Here is a 23,653-nt window from a genome sequence, read left to right on the forward strand (position 1 = left end):
GAGGACATCCTTGTCTTGTGCCAGTTTTCAAAGGGAATCCTTCTAGTTTTTTCCCCATTCAGTATGACAAGTGCTGTGGGTTTGTCATAAATGGCTCTTATTTTGAGATACATTCCATCAGTACCTCGTTTATTGAGAGGTTTTGGTATAAAGGGTGTTTAATTTTATCTAAGGCCCTTTCTGCATCTATTGAGATAGTCATGTGGTTTTGTCTTTGGCTCTGCTTATGTGATGGATTACATTTATTGATTTGTATATGTGGAACCAGCCTTGCATCCCAGGGATGAAGTGACTTGATCATAGTAGAAAAGCTTTTTGACATGCTGCTGGATTCGGTTTGCCAGTATTGTATTAAGGATTTTCGCATTAATATTCATCAGGGATATTGGCCTGATATTTTCTTTTTTTGTTCTGTCTCTTCCAGGTTCTGGTATCAGGGTGACGCTGGCCTTTTTAAATAAGTTAGGGAGACTTCCCTCTTTTTCTGTTGTTTGGAATAGTTTCAGAAGGAATGGTACCAGTTCCTCTTTGTACCTCTGATAGAATTCAGATATTAATCTATCTGGTCCTGCACCTTTTTTAGTTGGTAGGCTATTAATTACTGCCTCAATTTCAGAACCTGTTATTGGCCTATTCAGGGATTCAACTTCTTTTTAGTTTAGATTTGGGAGGGTGTATGTGTCCATGAATTTATCTATTTCTTCTTGATTTTCTAGTTTATTTGTGTACAGGTGTTTATAATATTCTCTGATTGTAGTTTGTATTTCTGTGGGATCAGTGGTGATATACCCTTTATCATTTTTTATTATGTCTGTTTGATTCTTCGCCTTTTCTTCTTCTCCCTTTTTTTTTTATTAGTCTGGCTAGCAGTCTGTCTGTTTGTTGATCCTTTCAAAAATCCATCTCCTGAATTCATTGATTTTTTTTTTTTAAGGGAATTTCGTGTCTCTGTCTCCTTCTGTTCTGCTCTAATCTTGGTTATTTCCTTTCTTCTGGAGCTGTTGAATTTATTTGCTCTTGCTTCACTTGTTCTTTTAATTGTTGTATTAGGGTACTGATTTTAGATCTTTCTTTTTCTTATGGGCATTTGGTGCTGTAAATTTCCCTCTAGACACTGCTTTAAATGTGTCCCTGAGATTCTGGTACATTATATCTTTGTTCTCATTGGTTTCAAGTTACTTCTTTATTCCTGCTGTATTTTCGTTATTTACTCAGTAGTCTTTCAAGAGCAGGTTGTTCAGTTTACATGTAGTTGTGCAGTTTTGAGTGAGTTTCTTCATCTTGAGTTCTGATTTGACTGAATGTGGTCTGAGAGACTGTTATGATTTCATTCTTTTGCATTTGCTGAGGAGTATTTTACTTCCAATTATGTGGTCAGTTTTAGAATAAGTGCAATGTGGTACTGAGAAGTACATACGTTCTGTTGATTTGGGGTGGAGAGTTCTGTAAATGTCTATTAGCTCTGCTTGGTCCAGAGCAGAGTTTCAACTCCTGGATATCCCTATTAATTTTCTGTCTTGTTGATCTGTCTAATATTGACCATGGGGTGTTAAAGTCTCCCACTATTACTGTGTGGGAGTCTAAGAACTTGGTTATGAATCTGAGTGCTCCTGTATTGGGTGCATATATATTTATGTTAATTAGATCTTTCTGTTGCATTGATCCCTTTACCATTATGTAATGCCCTTCTTTGTCTCTTTTTATCTTTGTTGGTTTAAAGTCTGTTTTATCAGACTAGGATTGCAACCCCTGCTTCTTTTTGCTTTCTATTTTCTTTTTTTCTTTATGATTTTTTTTTAATTGCATTTTAGGTTTTGGGGTACATGTGAAGAACATGCAAGATTGTTGCATAGGTACACACATGGCAGTGTGGTTTGCTGCCTTCCGTCCCCTCACCTGTATCTGTCATTTCTCCCCATGCTATCTCTTCCCACCTCCCCACCCCCCCGTCCCTCCCCCATTTCCCCCCAACGGACCCCAGTGTGTAGTGCTCCCCTCCCTGTGTCCATGTGTTCTCATCGTTCAACACCCGCCTATGAGTGAGAATATACGGTGTTTGATTTTCTGCTCTTGTGTCAGTTTGCTGAGAATGATGGTTTCCAGGTTCATCCATGTCCCTACAAAAGACGTGAACTCATCGTTTTTGATGGCTGCGTAATATTCCATGGTGTATATGTACCACATTTTCCCTATCCAGTCTATCATCGTTGGGCATTTGGGTTGGTTCCAGGTCTTTGCTATTGTAAACAGTGCTGCAATGAACATTCGTGTGCACGTGTCCTGGTAGTAGAATGATTTATAATCCTTTGGATATATACCCAGTAATGGGATTGCTGGGTCAAATGGGATTTCTATTTTTAGGTCCTTGAGGAATCGCCACACTGTCTTCCACAATGGTTGAATTAATTTACATTTCCACCAACAGTGTAAAAGTGTTCCTATTTCTCCACATCCTCTCCAGCATCTGTTGTTTCCAGATTTTTTAATGATCGCCATTCTAACTGGTGTGAGGTGGTATGTCAATGTCGTTTTGATTTGCATTTCTCTGATGACCAGTGATGATGAGCATTTTTTCATATGTTTGTTAGCCTCCTGTATGTCTTCTTTTGTAAAGTATCTGTTCATATCCTTCACCCATTTTTGAATGGGCTTGTTTGTTTTTTTCTTGTAGATCTGCTTTAGTTCTTTGTAAATTCTGGGTATCAGCCCCTTGTCAGATGGGTAGGCTGCAAAAATTTTTTCCCATTCTGTTGGTTGCCGATTCACTCTACTGACTGTTTCTTTTGCCATGCAGAAGCTGTGGAGTTTGATTAGGTCCCATTTGTCTATTTTGGCTTTTGTTGCCATTGCTTTTGGTGTTTTGGTCATGAAGTCCTTGCCTACACCTATGTCCTGAATGGTTTTGCCTAGATTTTCTTCTAGGGTTTTTATGGTGTTAGGTCTGATGTTTAAGGCTTTAATCCATCTGGAGTTAATTTTGGTGTAAGGTGTCAGGAAGGGGTCCTGTTTCTGCTTTCTGCACATGGCTAGCCAGTTTTCCCAACACCATTTATTAAACAGGGAGTCCTTTCCCCATTGCTTGTTTTTGTCAGGTTTGTCGAAGATCAGATGATTGTGGGTATGTTGTATTTCCTCTGAGGCCTCTGTTCTGTTCCATTGGTCTATATCTCTGTTTTGGTACCAGTACCATGCTGTTTTTATTACTGTAGCCTTGTAGTATAGTTTGAAGTCCGGCAGTGTGATGCCTCCTGCTTTGTTCTTTTTGCTTAGAATTGACTTGGCTATGCGGGCTCTCTTTTGGTTCCATATGAAGTTTAAGGTGTTTTTTTCCAGTTCTGTGAAGAAGGTCATTGGTAGCTTGATGGGAATAGCATTGAATCTGTAAATTACTTTGGGCAGTATGGCCATTTTCATGATGTTGATTCTTCCTAACCATGAACATGGAATGTTTCTCCATCTGTTTGTATCCTCTCTTGCTTTCTATATTCTTGGTAAATATTCCTACATCCCTTTATTTTGAGCCTTTGTTTATCTTTGTATGTGAGGTGGGTCTCCTGAATACAGCACACTGATGAGTCTTGACTTTTTATCCAATTTGCCAGTCTCCGTGTTTTGATTGGGGCATTTATCCTGTTTACATTTAAGGTTAATACCATGTGAATTTGATCCTGTCATTATGATGCTAGCTGTTTATTTTGCCCGTTAGGTGATACAGTTTCTTCATAGTGTCGATGGTCTTTACAATTTGGTATGTTTTTGCAGTGGCAGGTACTGGTTGTTCATTTCCATGTTTAGTGCTTTCTTCAGGAGCTCTTGTAAGGCAGGCCAGGTGGTTACAGAATCTCTCAGCATTTGCTTGTCTGTAAATGATTTTATTTCTCCTTCACTTATGAAGCTTAGTTTGGCTGGATATAAAATTCTGGGTTAAAAATTCTTTAAGAATGTTGAATATTGCCTACCCCCCTTACAGGGCTTGTAGGGTTTCTGCAGCGATATCCGCTGTTAATCTGATAGGTTTCCCTTTGTGGGTAACCTAACCTTTCTCTGTGGCTGACGTTAACATTTTTTCCTTCTTTTCAGCCTTGGTGAATCTGACAATTTTGTGTCTTGGGGTTACTCTTCTTGACGAGTATCTTTGTGGTGTTCTCTTTATTACCTGAATTTGAATCTTAGCCTGTCTTGCTAGGTTGGGGAAGTTCTCCTGGATAATATCCTGTTTTCCAACTTGGTTTCATTCTCCTCATCACTTTCATGTACACCAATCAAACGTAGATTTGGTCTTTTAACATAGTCCCATATTTCTTGGAGGGTTGGTTCATTCCTTTTCATTTGTTTCTTCTGATCTTGTCTTCTCGCTTTATTTCATTAAGTTGATCTCTAGTCGCTGCTATTATTTCTTTCTTCCGCTTGATTGATTTGGCTGTTGATACTTGTGTATGCTTCACAAAGCTCCTGTGCTGTGTTTTTCAGCTCCATCAGGTCATTTATATTCTTTTGGTTATTCTAGTTAGCAGTTTGGCTAACCTTCTTTGAAGGTTCTTAGATTCCTCACATTGGGTTGGAGCACGCTCCTTTAGCTCAGAGGAGTTTGTTATTACTAACCTTCTGAAGCCTACTTGTGTCAATTCATCAAACTCATTCTCTGTCCGGTTTTGTTTCGTTGCTGGCAGGGAGTTGTGATCCTTTGGAGGAGAAGAGACATTCTGGTTTTTAGAATTTTAAGTCTTTTTCCAGTGGTTTCTCCCCGTCTTTGTTGCTTTATCTACCGTTTGTCTTTGATGTTGGTGGCCTTCGGATGGGGTCTCTGTGTGGGTTTCCTTTTTGTTGAATGTTGAGGCTATTCCTTCTGTTTGTTAGTTTTCCTTCTGATAGTCAGGCCCCTCTGCTGCAGATCTGCTGGCATTTGCTGGAGGTCCACTCCAGATCGTGTTTGCTTGGGCATCACCAATAGAGGCTGCAGAACAGCAAAGACTGCCTGTTCCTTCCTCTGGAGGCCTTGTCCCAGAGGGGCACCTACCAGATGCCAGTCTGAGCTCTCCTGTATGAGGTGTCTGTCAGCCCCTACTGGGAGGTGTCTCCCAGTCAGGATATGTAGGGATCAGGGAGCCACTTGAGGAGGCAGTCTGTCCCTTAGCAGAGCTCAAATGCTGTGCTGGGAAACCTGCTGCTTTCTTTAGAGCTACCAGCCAGGGACTTTTAAGTCTGCTGAAGCTGCACCCACAGTCGCTTCTTCCCCCAGGTACCCTATTCGAGGAAGATGGGCATTTTATCTATAAGCCCTTGACTGTGGCTGCTGCCTTTTTTTTTTTTTTTAATTGCATTTTAGGTTTTGGGGTACATGAGAAGAACCTGCAAGATTGTTGCATAGGTATGTACATGGCAATGTGGTTTGCTGCCTTCCTCCCCATCACCTATATCTGGCATTTCTCCCGATGTTATCCCTCCCCACTCTCCCCAACCCCCGCTGTCCCTCCCCTAGTTCCCTCCCACAGACCCTAGTGTGTGATGCTCCCCTCCCTGTGTCCATGTGTTCTCATTGTTCAACACCCGCCTATGAGTCAGAACATGTGGTGTTTGATTTTCTGTTCTTGTGTCAGTTTGCTGAGAATGATGGTTTCTAGGTTCATCCATGTCCCTACAAAGGACACAAACTCTTCGTTTTTTATGGCTGCATAATATTCCATGGTGTATATGTGCCACATTTTCCTTGTCCAGTCTACCATCAGTGGGCACTTGGGTTGGTTCCAGGTCTTTGCTATTGTAAACAGTGCTGCAGCAAACATACGTGTGCATGTGTCTTTATAACAGAGCAATTTGTAATCCTTTGGATATATACCCAGTAATGGGATTGCTGGATCAAATGGAATATCTATTTTTAGGTCCTTGAGGAATCGCCACACTGTCTTCCACAATGGTTGAACTAATTTTCACTCCCACCAACAGTGTAAAAGTGTTCCTATTTCTCCACATCGTCTCCAACATCTGTTGTCTCCAGATTTTTTAATGATCGCCATTCTAACTGGCATGAGATGGTATCTCAATGTGGTTTTGATTTGCATTTCTCTAATGACCAGTGATGATGAGCAGTTTTTAATGTTTGTTGGCCTCATATATGTCTTCTTTTGTAAAGTGTCTGTTAATATCCTTTGCACACTTTTGAATGGTTTTGTTTGTTATTTTCTTGTAAATCTGCTTTAGTTCTTTGTAGATTCTGGATATTAGCCCTTTGTCAGATGGGTAGATTGCAAAAATTTTTCCCATTCTGTTGGTTGCGATTCACTCTCATGATTGTTTCTTTTGCTGTGCAGAAGCTATGGAGTTTAATTAGGTCCCATTTGTCTATTTTGACTTTTGTTGCAACGCCTTTTTTTTTTCTTTTTTTTTTTCTTTTTTTTTTGTCTTTTTCATAGATGCCCTTCCCAACAAGGAGGAATCTAGAGAGGGAGTCTGGCCACAGTGGCCTTGCTGAGTTGTGGTGGCCTCTACCCTGTTCAACCTACTGGGTGGCTTTGTTTACACTATGAGGTTAAAACTGCCTACTCGAGCCTCAGCAGTGGTTGACATCCCTCCCCCTACCAATTCGAGTATCCCCAGTCGACCTCAGACTGCTGTGGTGGCAGCGAAAATTTCAATCTAGTGGATCTTAGCTTGCTGGGCTCCAATGGGTAGGACCCAGTGAGGCAGACCACTTGGCTCCCTTACTTCACCCCCGCTTTCTAGGGGAGTGAACAGTTCTGTCTTGCTGGCGTTCCAGGCACCACTGGGGTATGGAAAAAAAAAAAAAAAAAAACTCTTGCAGCTAGCTCAGTGTCTGCCCGAATGGCCACCCAGTTTTGTGCTTGAAATCCAGGGACCTAGTGGCATAGAAACCAGAGGGAATCTCGTGGTCTGCAGGTTGTGAAGGGAGTCTGCAGTGTGCATGGGAGAAGTGTAGTATCTGGGCCTGAGTGCACCATTCCTAACAGCAGAATCCCTCACAGCTTAGTCCCTCATGGCTTCCCTTGGCTAGGAGAGGGAACTTCCTGACCCCTTGCACATCCCGGGTGAGACAGCACCCCACCTTTCTTCACCTCGACCTCCATGGGTTGCACCCACTGTCCAACTAGTGCCAGTGAGATGAACTGAGTACCTCAGTAGGAAATGCAGAAATCACTCGCCTTCTGCCTTGATCATGCTGGGAGCTGCAGACTAGAGCTTTTCCTGTTCAGCCATCTTGCCAGCAATCCTAACTTCTCTAAAAGTCTGTGTTTTTAATCATTCTTGGCCTATAACATGAATTTGTTGATAACATTAGGAAAGTTTTTTAAAATGACTTAGGGTTAAACTTGTCAAGAGAACCTTGAACCCAAGTCTGATTATTTTGTTAGTAATTTAAAATACTTTAATGCTTAGAAATTATTGAACTGATGAATAAATGGTCTATCTTCAAAAGAAGTGAATCAATCATTAAATTGGATATAAGTGAAACTGTTTTAAAGATTTCTAACCTTGTTTAGGGTGAAAGAATAAAACAGTTGTTTGACGTTTATTACCTTTACAACATATGTAAAATGTAATTTCTCAATTCAATTTAGTGTTTTCTTACTACCATGACTTTATATTAGTCAGAGTTCAGGTTAAAATAATGAAATTAGTTTGTATGAAAAGTACTTGTTTTTGATTTTACTGTCTTGCTTAGGTTAAAGTGTGTTTAGGCCCTGCTCGTACTAAAATATTTGTAGAAGGCTATGGAAAGAGATTTCTGTTTGTAGAACACATTTTTTGTAGAGAAAATTTTCTCCTGATGATTGGTTATTCTTTTTCCCATATTCCACCTGCTAAAAACAAATTAGCCCATTGTGTCATTCTGATTTCTAAGACATCAAAACCAAATTCACAGTTATAAACCTTGTTTGCTGTATAGTCCATTGGATACTGTGTTGACAATTAAGTTGGACTTAAATAGCCTTAAATTGCTCTGTGGAAATGACATGTCTGTGGTTCCGTATTAGACTGGTACATATTACTATGAAAATGGTAGCGAATTCTAACTAAAGTAGAGAAGAAGAGGAAATGCCTCTTGAGACCGAGGTTCAGTCTAGCTGGCATTTGCTAACATTTCATGGGAGCCAGGTCCTGGTTAGGCATTGTGGATACAAATATTGATGAGTCAAGGTTTCTGGGGGTGCTTTACAGCATCAGAGAGAAAGCTCCTAAAGTAACTTTAATGCAAACCAAAATGCCATTAGGAATGAAAAATGTAGCAGGATAATAGTAAGAGAAGAGGGAAGACCTTTTGGAGAAAGCTGACTTGAGTTAAGCCTTGGTAAATGGGGGTATCCTCACCTAGTGAGAAGTTACGGGAGAATGATTTTAGTGAAACTTCCTCTTTCTTCTGTAGTTGAGTATTACCAGTGTTACCTTCTGGTTTTGATATTTATACTGTGGTTATAGAAGATGGTACTATTAGTGGAAACTGAATGAGAGATCAACGGAAACTTTGTGCTATGGACTTTTTTTATTAAGATAAAACTCACTTAACATAAAACTGTTAAATTTATCATAGAATTCCTTGTATAAGTTATAAAGTGTATAATTTAGTGTCATTTAGTACATTTGCAATTTTGCATAACCCTCAGCTCTATCTGGATCCCATACCTTTTTATCACTTCGAAGGGAGCCTTGTATCCATTAAGTCAGCAGTCCCAAACCTTTTTGGCACCACAGATCAGTGTCATGGAAGACAATTTTTCCATGGACGGGGTCAGAGGCCAGGTGGCGGGGGTGGTTTTGGGATAAAATTGTTCCACTTCAGATCATCTGACATTAGATTGTCATGAGGAATGCACAACCTAGATCCTTTGCATGTGCTGTTCACAATAGGCTTCACAGTTGTTTGAGAATCTAATGCCGCCACTGATTTGACAGGCCGCAGAACTCATTGAGGTAATGCTCACTTGCTTGCCACTCATCTCCTGCTGTGTGGCCCGGTTCCTAACAGGTCATGGACCTGTAGTGGTCCACAGCCCAAGGATTAGGGACCCCTGCATTAAGCAATCACTCTTCCGTTTTTCTTTTTCTCAGCACCTAACAACCACAAATCTGCTTTCTGTCGCTGTAGATTTAACTATTATGAATATTTCACGTTAAGTGGAATTCTCCAGTATGTGACCTTTTGTTTCTGCCTTTTTTCACATAGTATGTTTTTAAGGATTGTCCATATTGTACTAGTCTGTATTGTTGGTAATTTAGTCCTTTTTATGGCTTAATAATAGTCTGTTGTATAGATATATGACACTTTGTCTATCCATTTACCCACTGATGGACATTTGTGTTATTTTCACTTGTGGGCTATTATGAATAGCACTGCCAAGAGCACTTATTTTTCAAGTATTTGTTTGTTTACCTATTTTCATTTATTTTGGATATATAGCTAAATGTCGAAATGCAGGATCATATGCTAATTTTGTGTTTAACTTTTTGAAGAACCGCCAAAATGTTTTCCAGAGAGCCTTTTAGTTCTTTCATCCATTCTGAGTTAAATTTCGTATGTAGTATGAAGCAAGGGCCTAAATTTATTATTTTGCATGAATTTGTAAAAGAGAATCATTATTATTTTCCACAATATTAGAAAATCTATGATATTAAATCATTTATTTTCTGATTCACTAAAAAAAAGATTAAAGAAGATAAATATGACTGCTAAAATTATAAAACCCTTAGAAGAAAACAGATAAATCTTCATGACCTTCGATAAGGAAATGGATTCTTTGACATGGTACCAAAAGAACAAGCAAAAATATGAAAAACAGATAATTGAACTTAATTAAGATTAAGAAATTATACTATCAAGAACGTAAAATATGTCTGGGCACGATGGCTCACACCTGTAATACCAGCACTTTGGGAGGCTGAGGTGGGTGAATTGCCTGATCCCAAGTGTTCAAAACCAGCCTGGCCAACATGGTGGAACACTGTCTCTACTAAAACAAAAAATTATCTGGGCATGGTGGCACACACCTATAATCCCAGCTACTCAGGTGGCTGAAGTAGGAGAATCACTTGAACCCAGGAGGCGGAGGTTGCAGTGAGGAGAGATCGTGCCACTACCCTTTAACCTGGGTGACAGAGTGAGACCCTGTCTCAAAAAAGAAAAGTAAGTAAAAAGACAACCCACAGCCTAGGCGACAAGTCATATACTGGATAAAGGTCTAATGTTCGGGTTATACAAAGAACTCTTAAAATGTACCAACAGGGACTGAGGGCAGTAGTGTTGTAATCCCAGCCCTTTGAGAGGCCGAAAAGGGAGGGTCCCTTTAAGCCAGTAGTTCGAGACCAACCTGGGCAACAAGGCAAGACCTCGTCTCTAAAAATGGATGGATGGATGGATGGATGGATGGATGGATGGATGGATGGATGGATGAATGGCAGTAAAACAATAAATAACACAATTTAAGAATGGAAAAATAACTTCAATAGACGTTTCTCCAGAGAATATATACTGATGGCCTATAAACACAGCAAACATGTTTAGCATCGTTAGTTATCAGGAAAATACAAATCAAACCACAATGAAATACTATATCATGCCCCCTAGGATAGCTGTAATAAAATAAACGGACAATAATAAGACAAGATATGGAGATAACTGGAATACTTCTACATTGCTGGGTGCAAATGTAAGATGGTAAGTGGAAAACAGTTTAACAATTCCTCAAAAAGCTAAACATACACTTCTTTATGACCCAACAATTCTCCTAGGTGTATACCAAAAAGAATTTAAAAATATATCCACATGAAAACTTGTACATGAATGTTTGTAGCAGCCCAAAAGTGGAAAGAAGCCAAATCTTCAGATGAATGGATAAGCAAAATGTAAACTCATACAATGGAATATTATTCCACGATAAAAAGAACTGAGGCACTGATACATGTTTTAACATAGATGAACTTGAAAACATTATTCTAACTGAATGAAGCCAAACACAAAAGACCACAAAGTGTATGATTCCATTTATGTGAAATGTCCTGAATAGAGACAGAAAGCAGATTTGTGGTTTCCAGTTGGGGGAAATAGGGCATAATTAAGTACGTAATTTCTTTTTTGGTATGATGAAAATGCTTTGGAGTTAGATAGTAGTGACAGTTGTACACTGTGAACATACTAAAAACCACTGAATGCACTTTAAGGGAATTAATTTTATGGTATATGCAACAGATCAGTATATATTAGAATATATCAATAAAAATAAATAAGTTTTTAAATGTTTTGCATGTAGAGATTTTTGTTTTAAAACAATACTCATTTGGTGTTTTCCTTAAGAAAAGTATTTTTATTTAATTTTTTAGAAATTTATCATGGCATCCAGCATTGACCACTACAAGTAAAATGCGAATTCCACATTCTCATGCATTTATTGATCTGACGGAAGATTTTACAGCAGGTGAGTTGCATTTAAGTCTGGAATTGTTTTGAAATGACAAAGAAGTATGGGATTTTATTTACTGTATACTTACTATTCATTTACTAATGAAGTAAATGTTGAAATTAATGTTAAAAGGATGGTAGAAAGTCAGTGATATGGAAACATGGAAAAAGTACTGACTGTAATGAGTAAGTCTTTAGCTATTGTCATTTTTGTTGTTTGTTAATAACTGCCTCAGAATTTGAATTCTCCACATTTTATGAATTCATGATAATTTCAGCACGCTTCCTGCTGTTTCTTTACCTTATTATTAAAATTTTTAAAAAATAGTATGTGCTACAAATTTAATGATAACAAAAATCTTTAGCTTATGTACAAGAAGACTTTCAGAAGCTTTTAAAACATGTTACTCTGGAAAATTTTAAATAGAAAATTGGACAGAATAGTATAATATATGCAAATTTAACCATCACCTAGCTTCAACAATTATTATATGGCCCAATCTTGTTTCCCCTGTAAACGTACCTACAAGTTCCTCATACCCGAGATAATGTTAAATTAAATCCCAAACATATAATTTCATTTTTAAACATTTTCGTCTGTATCTCAAATTGTGAGGAGTTTTTAATTTAAAGCTGCCAGATCAGAAATTAAACAATAATTCCTTTTTTTGAGAGAGTCTCACTGTTACCCAGACTAGAGCGCAGTGGTGCATGTGATCACAGCTCACTACAACCTCTGCCTTCCAGGCTCAAGCTATCCTCCCACCTCAGGCTCTAGAGTAGCTAGGACTACAAGCATGTGCTATTAGGCCCAGTTAATTTTTGCATTTTTTGTAGCGATGTAGTTTCCCCACGTTACCCTGGCTGGTCTGGAACTCTTTGGCTCAAGCAGTCTGCCCACCATGGCTTCCCAAAATGGTGAGATTACATACATGAGCCACCACACCCAATCAACAGTTTCTTAGTATCATTGACTATCTACTCATTGTTTAAAATGCCCCAATTTTCTCCTACATGTTTTTATCAAATCAAGAGTTTAACAAGGTCCATACAGAAGTAGAGAAAATGTCTGTGCTGTACACATCTGTGCTATACAGTTGTGTGGATTTTTCAGATTGTATCCCAATGGAGTTAACATGTTACTATGTTACTTATGCTCCTATATTACTATGTTCCTATATTTCCTCTAACCCAACCCAAGTTAGATTTGGATCCTTGATGAGAATCAGAATTCTTTTTTTTTTGTTTTGTTTTTTTTGAGATGGAATCTCGCCCAGTTGCCCAGGCTGGAGTGCAGTGATGTGATCTCTTCTCTCTGCAACCTCCACCTCCTGGGTTCAAGAGATTCTCCTGCCTCAGCCTCCCAAGTAGCTGGAATTACAGTCTCATGCTGCCATGTCCAGCTAATTTTTTTGTATTTTAATAGAGATGAGGTTTCACCATGTTGGCTGGGCTGATCTCAAACTCCTGAGCTCAGGCAATTTGGCCACCTCGGCCGCCCAAAGTGCTGGGGTTATAGATGTGAGCTGCTGCGCTCAGCCACAGAATCAGAATTCTTTTGTGAGTAGTAGGAATAGGAATATCAAGAATATTTCCTATGTGTTGCTGTATGTTTCAGCTTATTAGGTAATGTACTTTAAGTTCTCTCTCTTCTGGATATTAAAATTGATCAGTAGGTTTGGTTTTCCTCAGCATGGATCATCCACTACAGTGTTCTCTAATGGTTAGGAGGTATGAATGATTATTGTCAGGTCCATTATTTCAACAAGAGTTGCAAAATTATGACACACTAAGTATATCACTCTATGGCATGTATAATTAGCTAAATTTTCTTTTTTAGTCACCTGCAGTATAGTTGAGACAGGAAAGATAACTAATTGATTTCTCCACCCCCGCCCCTACTTTCCACCATTTTTTTGTCAGCATTCAAACACTTAACGGTCTGATTTTACAGTTAAGTTTTTCTATAATGACCAGTTGCAAATGAGTAAAGCAGGCCTAGTGGCTGCTAGATGTAATAAACCTTATTTTCTTTAAAAACATTCCATGATGCAAAACCTAATTTTCTTTGAGAAACAGGTAGAAAATAATTTTGCATAATTTAAACCTCTTAATTCTGGATTGATTATGACTTTTGCTAGCACATTTTCATTGTTAACATACAACTTGGAAAGTTAAAGAATATTTAGTGCCCAAATACACTGGATTTTACTGACTTAAAAACCACAAATTTAACCTTATATCTAGTAAATTTTTTATAAATCTAAGATTTTTGGTACTTGAGTATATGTTTTCGTTGGGAAGAAAGGAGAGAATTTAAGCATTGAAAACAGAGGTCATTTTTAGTGTGGATTATCTGTTATGCCTAATCACATGAAAACTTCAATAATAAGTTGTTGACTACATTGCAGTGGAAATTGTCTTAAAAGCTTGCTTTTCAAGATGAGGAAATTCTGTAATTACAGATTCATTTTTAAAAATCTTATTTCTGTTATACACATACATCCAAACTTTTGTTTTTTACAATTTCTTTTTAGGAAAAGTCTATCTTAATGAAGTTTTGGAAATGTACTTTTAGTTCAGTAGTATGGGACTTCCTTAAAAAATACTGACTTGACATTTAAGTAAGCTGCCACCATGGCTGTTGCTACCCATCTGCATGTGCAGAGTGGGAAAACAGAGGCTAACACATCAATTTCACTGCCACCATGGCTGTTGTGTATTTGTGCCACACTGGAGGTCCAAGGATTACCATCAACAATGCCACATATCTTGCCCAAGAAGCCTGGGGATCTGCCTGCTCATCCTACCACTGCTATGGCCAGCACAAGAGCAAGTTGACAGAATCCACAAGCATTGACTTGCCTAGACCCACTACCATTATTACCTATGGATGCTGTGAAGGGCCCAAGGACTGGCATACTCAGCTCACCACCATCACCACTGGGCCCTGTGAAACCATCCACCTGTCATCCCAGTCCTCAGCAAGGCTTGGAGACAGAGTCGCACTCTGTCGCCCAGGCTGAAGTGCGGTGGGGTGATGTCCACTCACTGCAACCTCTGCCTCCCGGGTTCAAGCGATTCTCCTGCCTCAGCCTCCCAAATAGGTGGGACTACAGGCGCACACCACCACACCTGGCTAATTTTTTTGTATTTTAGTAGAGGTGAGGTTTCACCATGTTGGCCAGACTGGTCTTGAACTCCTGAGTTCAGGCAGTTTACCCACCTTGGCCTCCCAAAGTGCTGGGATTATAGACATGAGCCACTGCACTCAGCCACAGAATCAGAATGGTAGCCTAAGCCATTAAGAATGCACAAACACCGCTGGTGCTGATTACAGCCAAATAAATCATACAGTAGTCACACTACTTTATGTACCATAATCAGAGCCAGAGCACCCTACCTGATCAACTCTACAGAGACATAGAGAGAGAGAAAAAAGTCTTTCCCTATGAAACCTACTACATAAAATTAGAAGAAGCAACTGTTAAAGCAGATGAATGGAGATCAACATGAGAACACAAAAACATGATAAAGCAAAGAAACAGGATAGCTGCAAACAAACACAGTAATTCTCCAGCAGGACATTCCAGTGAGAAACAAATTTAAGAAATGCCTGGAAAATAATTCAAAATTGTGATGTTAAACTCAGTCAGACAAAAAGCAATGCAGATAATACAAATCAGAAAAATAATTTGTGATCTGAAATTGAGAAATCCAATAAAGGCATATCATTAAAGAAAAAAAACAAATGGAATTCTGGAACTGAAATGGAATGCTGGAACTAAAGAATTCAATGAATGAAATAAAAAATACGAGAGAGGGCTTCAGAATAGTCTAGATTAAGTAGAAGAAAGAATATCCAAACATAAGGATAGGTCTTTTGAAATAATACAATTAGTCAGAAAAAAAGAAAAATTAGGAAAGCCTACATGACATATGCAACATCATAAAGCAATCAAATATTCAGTTTTTGGGTGAAAGCTGAAAACTCAAGTGTTACAAGCGATATAGACTACCAGATACAGGAAGCTTAATGATAGATACATTTAACACAAAAAAAGTCTTTTCTGTGGCGCATTATAATCAAACTGTCAAAACTCCAAAAATAAAAAGAAAGAAAGAAAGAAAAAACAATAACAAAAGCTGGGTGAGGTAGCTCACACCTGTGATCTTTTTACTTTGACAGACCAAGGTGGTTGGATCACTTGAATCCAGGAGTTCAAGACCCACTGGGACAACATGGCAAAACCCTATCTCTAACAACAACAAAAAAAAACCCCACAAAATTAGCCAAGCATGCTGCCATGCTGCTGTATTTCCACCTATATGGGAGGCTGAAGTGAAAGGATCACTTGAACCCAGGTCAAGCCTGCAGTGAACAGCTATGGTGCCACTGCACTCCAGCCTGGGTGACAGAGTAACACCTTGTCTAAATAATAATAATAATAATAATAATAATAATAATAAATGAGAATTCTAAAAAGAGCAGTAGAAAGATTCAAGTCACAAATAAGAGAGCCCCCATTAGACTAACCATGGAGTTCTTAGCAGAAAGCTTACAGGCCAAGAGAAAATGAGATGGCATATTCAAGTGCTAAAAGGAAGAAAAAATGCTGTGAATCACTAGAATAGCCCTACATGAAATTCTTAAGGGAGTCCTACATTTGGAAGCATAAAGACAATATCTGCCATCATGAAATCACACAAAAGTGTAAAAATCACCAGTAGCTCAGGCACACAAATAAAAAACAGAAAGGACTCAAATTTTACCAGTACAGAAAACCACCAAATCTCTTTGATAATCAGTAAGAGATAAAGAATGAACAAATGACACATATGCAAAACAACCAAAAAACAATTCATAAAGTGAAAGGAATAGGCCAGGTATAGTGACTCACTCCTGTAATCCCATCACTTTGGGAGGCTGGGGCAGGCAGATTGCTTGAACTCAGCAGTTTGAGACCAACCTGGGCAACATGGTGAAACCTTTTCTCTGCCAAAAATGCAAAACATTAGCTAGGCTTGGTGGCACATGCTTATGGTCCCAGCTACTCAGGAAGCTGAAGCAGGAGAATCAGTTGAGCCTGAGAGGCAGAGGTGCAGTGAGCTGAGATCGTGCCACTGCACTCCAACCTGGGTAACAGAGTGAAGAACTTGTTTCCAAAAAATAAAAAGGAATAATTCATCATCTATCAATATAACTTTGAATGTAAATGGATTAAATTTTCCACTTAAAAATATAGACTGGCTAGGCTGGGCACAGTGGCTCATGCCTGTAATCCCAGCACTTTGGGAGACCAAGGCAGGCAGATCATGAGGTCAGGAGATGAAGACCATTCTGGCCAACATAGTGAAACCCCGTCTCTACTAAAATACAAAAAATTAGCTGGGTATGGTGGTGTGCGCCTATAATCCCAGATACTCATGAGGCTGAGGCAAGGGAATCACTTGAACCCAGGAAGCGGAGGTTGCAGTGAGCCAACATTGCGCCATTGTACTCCAGCCTGGCAACAGAGCAAGACTCTGTCTCAAAAAATATGTATATATATAGACTGGCTACATTGATATTTTTTAAATGACCTACCTAACTTTATGCTGCCTACAAGAAACTCACTTTACCTGTAGCAACATGTGTAGACTGAAACTGAAGGGGTGAAAAGAGATATTCCATGGAAACAGAAACCAAAAATGAGCAAGAGTTCCTATACTTAAATTCAATTAAAGATAATTAAAGGCAAAACCAAAAAAGAGACATATAAGGCCTTTATATATTAATAAGGTAAAGAATTCAGGACGATGATAAATCTTAATATATGTGCATCCAACAGTGGAGCACCCAGATAAATAAAGGAAATACTATTATATCTAAAGGTGAACAGGTGCTGATATGCACATAGATCATGTAACAAAAGATAGGAAACAGGAGAGAAACAGGGAGGTACCAGGCTTTCCTTAATAGCTGGATCCTGAGGAAATTTTTATGCAAATTAATACAGAACTCACTCTTTACCATGAGGATGGCACCAAGGCATTCATGAAGGATCTGCCCCATGATCCTAACATCTGCTCTCTTAGGGCCACCTCCAACATTGTGAATCAAATGTCATCATGTTTTCCAAACTACAGCAGACTCCATCAGTACATTAATTGTTGAGCACTTCAGCATCACACTCTCACTCTTGCACATATTATCTAGACAGTCAGTAATTGGATATAAACGGTACATTAGACCAAATGGACCTAAAATATTTACAGAACATTTTATCCCACAGCTACAGAATACAATATTTTTCTCTTCAGAATATGAGTAAACTTCTAGGATAGACCAGATATTAGGCCACAAAACGAGTATCAACATATTTTTGAAAATTGACATCATATCAAGTACCTTCTCATGCCACAGTGGAATACAACTAGAAATCAACGACAAACAGATCTTCAGAAACTGTAGAAGTATATGGAAATATAACAGTATGCTCTTGATCAACCATTTACTCTATAAATTAAGGCAAGGCATGGTGGTTTATGCCTGTAATCCCAGCACTTTGGGATTTAGCTGAAGTGAGCTATGACTGCACCATTGTACTATAGCCCAGGCAGCAGAGCAAAAGCTGGTCTCTAAAAAAAAGAAAAAAAAAAAGAAAAGATGAAAGATTCTGCCCAGTTAGACTTGAAGTAGGCTGGGCATGGTGGCTGATGCCTGTAATCCCAGAATTTTGGGAGGCCAAGGCAGGCGGATCACTGAAGGTCAGGAGTTCGAGACCAGTTTGGCCATCATAGTGAAACCTCATCTCTACTAAAAATACAAAAATTAGCTGTTGGGGCAGTAGACACCTGTAATCCCAGCTTCTTGGGAGGCTGAGGAGGAGAATCATTTGAACCTGGGAGGCAGAGGTTGCAGTGACTTTGTGCCGCTACACTCCAGCCTTGGAAACAGAGTGAGACACCATCTCAAAGAAAAAAAAAGTCCGGGTGCAGGGGCTCACACCTGTAATCCCAGTACTTTGGGAGGCCAAGGCAGGTGGATCACAAGGCCAGGAGTTCAAGACCAGCCTGGCCAATATGGTGAAACCCCGTTGCTACTAAAAATAAAAATAAAAATAAAAAAAATAGCCAGGTGTGGTGGCACATGCCTGTAATCCCAGCTACTCAGGAGGCTGAGGTAGGAGAACTCCTTGAATCCGGGAGGCAGAGATTGCAGTGAGCTGATACCACACCATTGTGCTCCCTCCTGGGTGACAGAGTGAGACTCCATCTCAAAAAAAAAACCTGAAGTAAAGCCTTGAAAGTGCAAGGGAACAGGTACAGTGGCTCACACCTGTAATTCCAGCACTTTGGGAGTCCTAGTTGGGTGGATCACTTGAGCTCAGGAATTCAAGACCAGCCTGGGCAACATGGGCAAAACCCTGTCTTTACAAAAAAGTACTAAAAAATTAGCTGGGCAAGGTGGCATGCTCCTGCAGTCTCAGTTGCATGGGAGGCTGAGATGAGAGGATTGCTTGAGCTTGGGAAGTTGAGACTGCAGTGAGCAATGATTATGCCACTGCCTGGTTAATAGAGTTAGACCCTGTCTCAAAAACAAAAACAAAAAAAAAATAAGGAATTCCCTTGAGGCCAGGTGGTCAAAGCCATAATACAGGAATTCCCTTGAGGCCAAGTGGTCAGAGTCATAAAACACTATGATTGCAGCTGTGAACAGCAACTGCACTTCACCTTGGAAAAACAGACAGACTCTGTCTCTGAAAACAAACAAAAAAACTTAGCAAGCCAAATCCAGCAACATGTCAAAAAGATAATATAATGTGAACCAGTGAGATTTATCTCAGAAATACAAGGATGGTTCAATATGCATATTAGTAGATAAAAATGGAAAGATATCTCATGCTCATGGATTATAAGAATTAATATATAATCATCATATGACTATATTTCCAAAAGCAATATACAAATTCAATATAAACTCTATCAAAATAACAATGGCATTCTTCACAGAAATAGGAAAAACAATTCTAAAATTTTTATGAAACGACAAAATACACTAGTCATAACAGTACTGAGCAAAAAGAACAAAGCTGGAGGCATCACACTGCTGGAGTTTAAAATGTGTCACAAACATATACTGCAAGGCTATAGTAACCAAAGCAACATATAGTGCCAAAACATATAGTAACAAAAAGAAACACAGACACAAAGACCAGTGGAACAGAATAGAGAACCCAGAAATAATTACACAAGCAACTGAATTTTCAGAAAGGCACCAAGATTATGCATCATAGAATAGAAACTTTCTTTAATAAATACATCAGTATGAAAAAGAATGAAATTAGTCATCCCCCCACCATGATATACAAAAATCAACCCAAAATACAGGAAAGTCTTAAACGTAAGACCCAAAGCTATAAAACTACTAGAAGAAAACATAAGAGAAACACTTGAGGATATTCGTCTAGGCAGTGATTTTATGGCTAACAATTCAAAACCTCCAAGACCAAAACCAAAAAAAAAGATAAATGGGACTATGTTATGCTAAAAAGCTTATGTACCACTGCAAAGAAAACAATCAGCAGAGTAAGAGGCAACCTGTAGAATGGGAGAAAATATTTGGAAACTATTCATTAGGTAAGGGACAAATATCCGTAATATACAATAAACTCAATTCCACAGTAAGAAAGCAATAATCGTATTGAAAAGAAGGCACAGGATCTGAGCAGACATTTCTCAAGAAAAGACATACAAATGGCCAATAGGTTTATGAAAAAAATGCTCAACATCTCTAATCAGTGAAATCTAAACTACAGTGAGAGATCATCTCATTGCTATTCAAATGGCTGTTATCAAAAAGACAAAAGAAAAACCCAAACAAATGTTGCTGAGAATGCAGAGAAAAGGGAACTCTTATACACTGTTGTTTGAAATATACATTAGTACAGCCATTGTGGAAAACAGTGTGAATGTTTCTCACAAAAAGTAAAAATAGAACTACCTTATCATTCAGCAATCCCAGTACTGGGTATTTATCCCAGGAAAAGGAAATCAGTATGTCAAAGGGATATCTGCACCCCCATGATTATCACAGTAGTACTCAAAATATGCAGGTTATGGAATCGACCTGAGTGTCCTTCAGCCTTGAATGGGAAAAGTGTGGCGTATACACACAATGGAATCATATTCTGCCATAAAAAAAAATAAATAAATAAAAGCCTGTTATTTGCATCAACATGTGTATTGAGGTCATTATGTTAAGTGAAATAAGCCAGGTACAGAAAGTCAGTTATCACATGTTCTCATTTATATGTGGGAGCTAAAAGGGTTATCTCATAGAGGTGGTTGGATAGTTACCGGAGGCAAAGTGTAGTGTGGAAGATGAAAAAAGGGTGGTTAATGGGTACAAATACACAGTTAGAAGAAATAAGTTCTAACATTTGATAGCACATTAGGGTGACTATAGTTAACAATAGTGTGTCGTGTATTTCAAAGTAACTAGAGGAGAAGAATTGAAATGTTCCTGACCCACAGAAATCAATATTCAAGATGATGGATGTCCTAAATATCCTAGGTTGAGCATTATACATTGTACACATGTATCAAAGTATCACATATACTTGATGAATATCTACAAATATTATGTCTGTAAAACATTTAAAATTTTGTGATAAAATGCACAAGAGGCATTTCCTTAATCTGTTGTATAAAATGTGTAGAAATTCTCTTTGATGAGTGATCTTTCAGAAATAAAATTATATAAGGAAGTTTTAAAATTCTAATTATAGTTGTGTTATATAGAACCCTGTTTCTGCTTTTGAAATCATTTCAACAAACATTAAGAGTATCTGCCTCATGCAAAGGCCTCTGCTATTCATTGTATGAGATATAAAGATGACAAGAAGTGCCATCAGCCATCAAAGACAATTTAGTTTACTGGGAGTAGCTGACAAGTCTAGCCTTTATATATAGCAGAATGAAATAAGTGCACATTAGTTACAAACTGCTGTATAGCAATAATAGAGGTAATAGTAGGCAGTAGTCCCACTATCTTGGGACTGTCATGTCCTATAAATTTAGCTAAGAATTTGGCCAATTTTTAAAATGGTATTATATAGTTCTCATTGTCCAGAATATATTCATTCCGTAGAACACTGTGTTAATCCTTTTGTGTTAACATAAAGAAGTACCTGAGATTGGATAATTTAAAAAGAAGGGGCTTATTGTGGCTCATAGTTCCCCATGCTTCTGAGGAGGCCTCAGGAGATTTCCATTAATGGTGGAAGTTAGAGAGAGAGTAAGCATATCACATGGTGAGACAGGAACCGAGAGAGAGGCGGGAATGCCAGGCTACTTTAAACAGTCAGCTCTTGCATGAACTCAGAACCATGGGGAGGGCACCAAACCATTCATGAAGGATCTGCTTCCATGACCCAGATAGATACCTCCCACTAGGGCCTACCTTCAGCACTGGGGCTCACATTTTAACATGAGATTTGGAGAGGACAAACATCTGAACAATATCAGACATATAAAACTTGCAAACAATAAACTCTAGCTGTAAAAAAAAAAAAAAAAAAAAAGCTCTAGCTGTAATTTAAGGAGAACTTCCTATCAAAGACAAAATAAATAATATAAATGAATTCTCAAGTTTTTTTCTTTTTAAATATTTTTACTTCTTAATTTGTTAAAATAGTCAAGTCTATATTTTTTAATTGCTTATCCACTATATCATTATAACAATTTATTTAGCATGTTTTTTGTTTTTTTGAACACTTATGTTTCTGGATTTTTTAGTTTTTATTTTATTTTTATTCCTCTGGTGCCTGATTTTGTGGACACTGCTCATAATCTCAAGAAGAGTTTCTGCATATGAAATAAATGGTTAAACACGTATAAAGATTTTGTTTTTTTTTTTTTTTGAGACATAATTTTTGCTCTTGTCACCCACTTTGGCGTGCAGTGGTGCGATTTTAGTTCACTGCAACCTCTGCCTCCCAGGTTCAAAGGATTCTCCTTCCCCAGCCTCCTCAGTAGCTGGGATTACAGGCACCCACCACTACGCTCTGCTAATTTTTGTATTTTTAGTAGAGACAGGGTTTCACCATGTTGGTCAAGCTAGACTTGAACTCCTAACCTCAGGTGACCCGCCCACCTTAGCGCCCAGCAAGATTTTTAAAGAGGTGAAACGCTTATCTTGCCCTGAAAAAGGGCTCATAAGATTGCTTATTTTTCTCATTTTTGCCAACACTAGGTATTACCTTTTTTGAATTATTACCAATTAGATGAGTGGAAAAAGTGGTATTATGATTTTGATATTGAAATGGAATTCTTTTTTCACATGTGAAAACCATTTCTGTTTTTTCTATTATGGATTGCTGGCTTTTCTTAAAGTCAAAGTTCTGTTATTCTGACAACCAAGGCATTTATATATAACCACAGGCAATTCTGATTCATCTCAGCTATAGCTTTCCAAATAGTCTTCAAGGACTAAAGTTCTTTAATATCCCATTCTTTATAGTAACCCGATCATCTTGTTCTGATCATCTCACTTTCTTCAGTAATCCACTTTAAGAAAATAAATTCTGGCTCTTATTCACTTGGCCCACTCTTCCATGCACAGCAGAAATGGCTGTCTATTACCTAAAGTAGACTCTCTTATATTATTTTATTCTTGCATAAAAAAGTCAACCTTATCTTTTCAGCTCATTTCATAACTAAAGAATAAGCATCTGCGTTGAAGAAACAATGACACAGTTTGAGCATCCAGGTTCTTGTCCAACATTGGAGTATATGTATCATAAGGCCAGTTGAGAATGAAGATTTTTATGGATGAAACACTGCAGACACATGGAACATTAATATCCCTTGATATTCTTGATTTGAAGAATCATAGCCATTTTAAGGAAAAAATAAACTGAATCTCTCAAGTCAAAATATTCACTACAAAGGCTGGGCACAGTGGCTCACTTGAGGTCAGGAGTTTGAGGCCACCCTGGCCAACATGGCAAAACCCCATCTCTACTAAAAATACAGGAAAAAAAAAAAAAAAAAAAAAAAACTAGCAAGGTGTGGTGGTGCGTGCCTGTGGTCCCATTTTTGTTTCTTCAGTTCGCTGTCATTTCTCCAGTGCCCGTAACAGTGCCTGCCACCAAATAGGGACTTGACAGATATCTGTTGAATAGCCAGCCACATTTTTGTGGGAGAAGAGAACCTTAAGGACAGCTAGCATATTTTTAAGTACTCACACTGTCCCTAATT

The 23,653-nt window shown here is 38.4% G+C and overlaps 1 protein-coding gene across 1 annotated transcript in view; it reads left to right on the top strand.

Annotated features, from left to right (window-relative positions):
• ITFG1 (integrin alpha FG-GAP repeat containing 1) overlaps positions 1-23,653 on the top strand; it is a 277,356-nt gene that overhangs the window by 24,056 nt on the left and 229,647 nt on the right. Inside the window, exon 6 of the mRNA XM_003937249.4 lies at positions 11,329-11,423. Within this exon, the coding sequence (XP_003937298.1) occupies positions 11,329-11,423 (95 nt within the window). The remainder of the gene's footprint in view (positions 1-11,328; positions 11,424-23,653) is intronic.

The sequence above is a fragment of the Saimiri boliviensis genome, chromosome 1 (genome assembly GCF_048565385.1).
Source record: "Saimiri boliviensis isolate mSaiBol1 chromosome 1, mSaiBol1.pri, whole genome shotgun sequence".
NCBI classification, from domain to species: Eukaryota; Metazoa; Chordata; class Mammalia; order Primates; family Cebidae; genus Saimiri; species Saimiri boliviensis.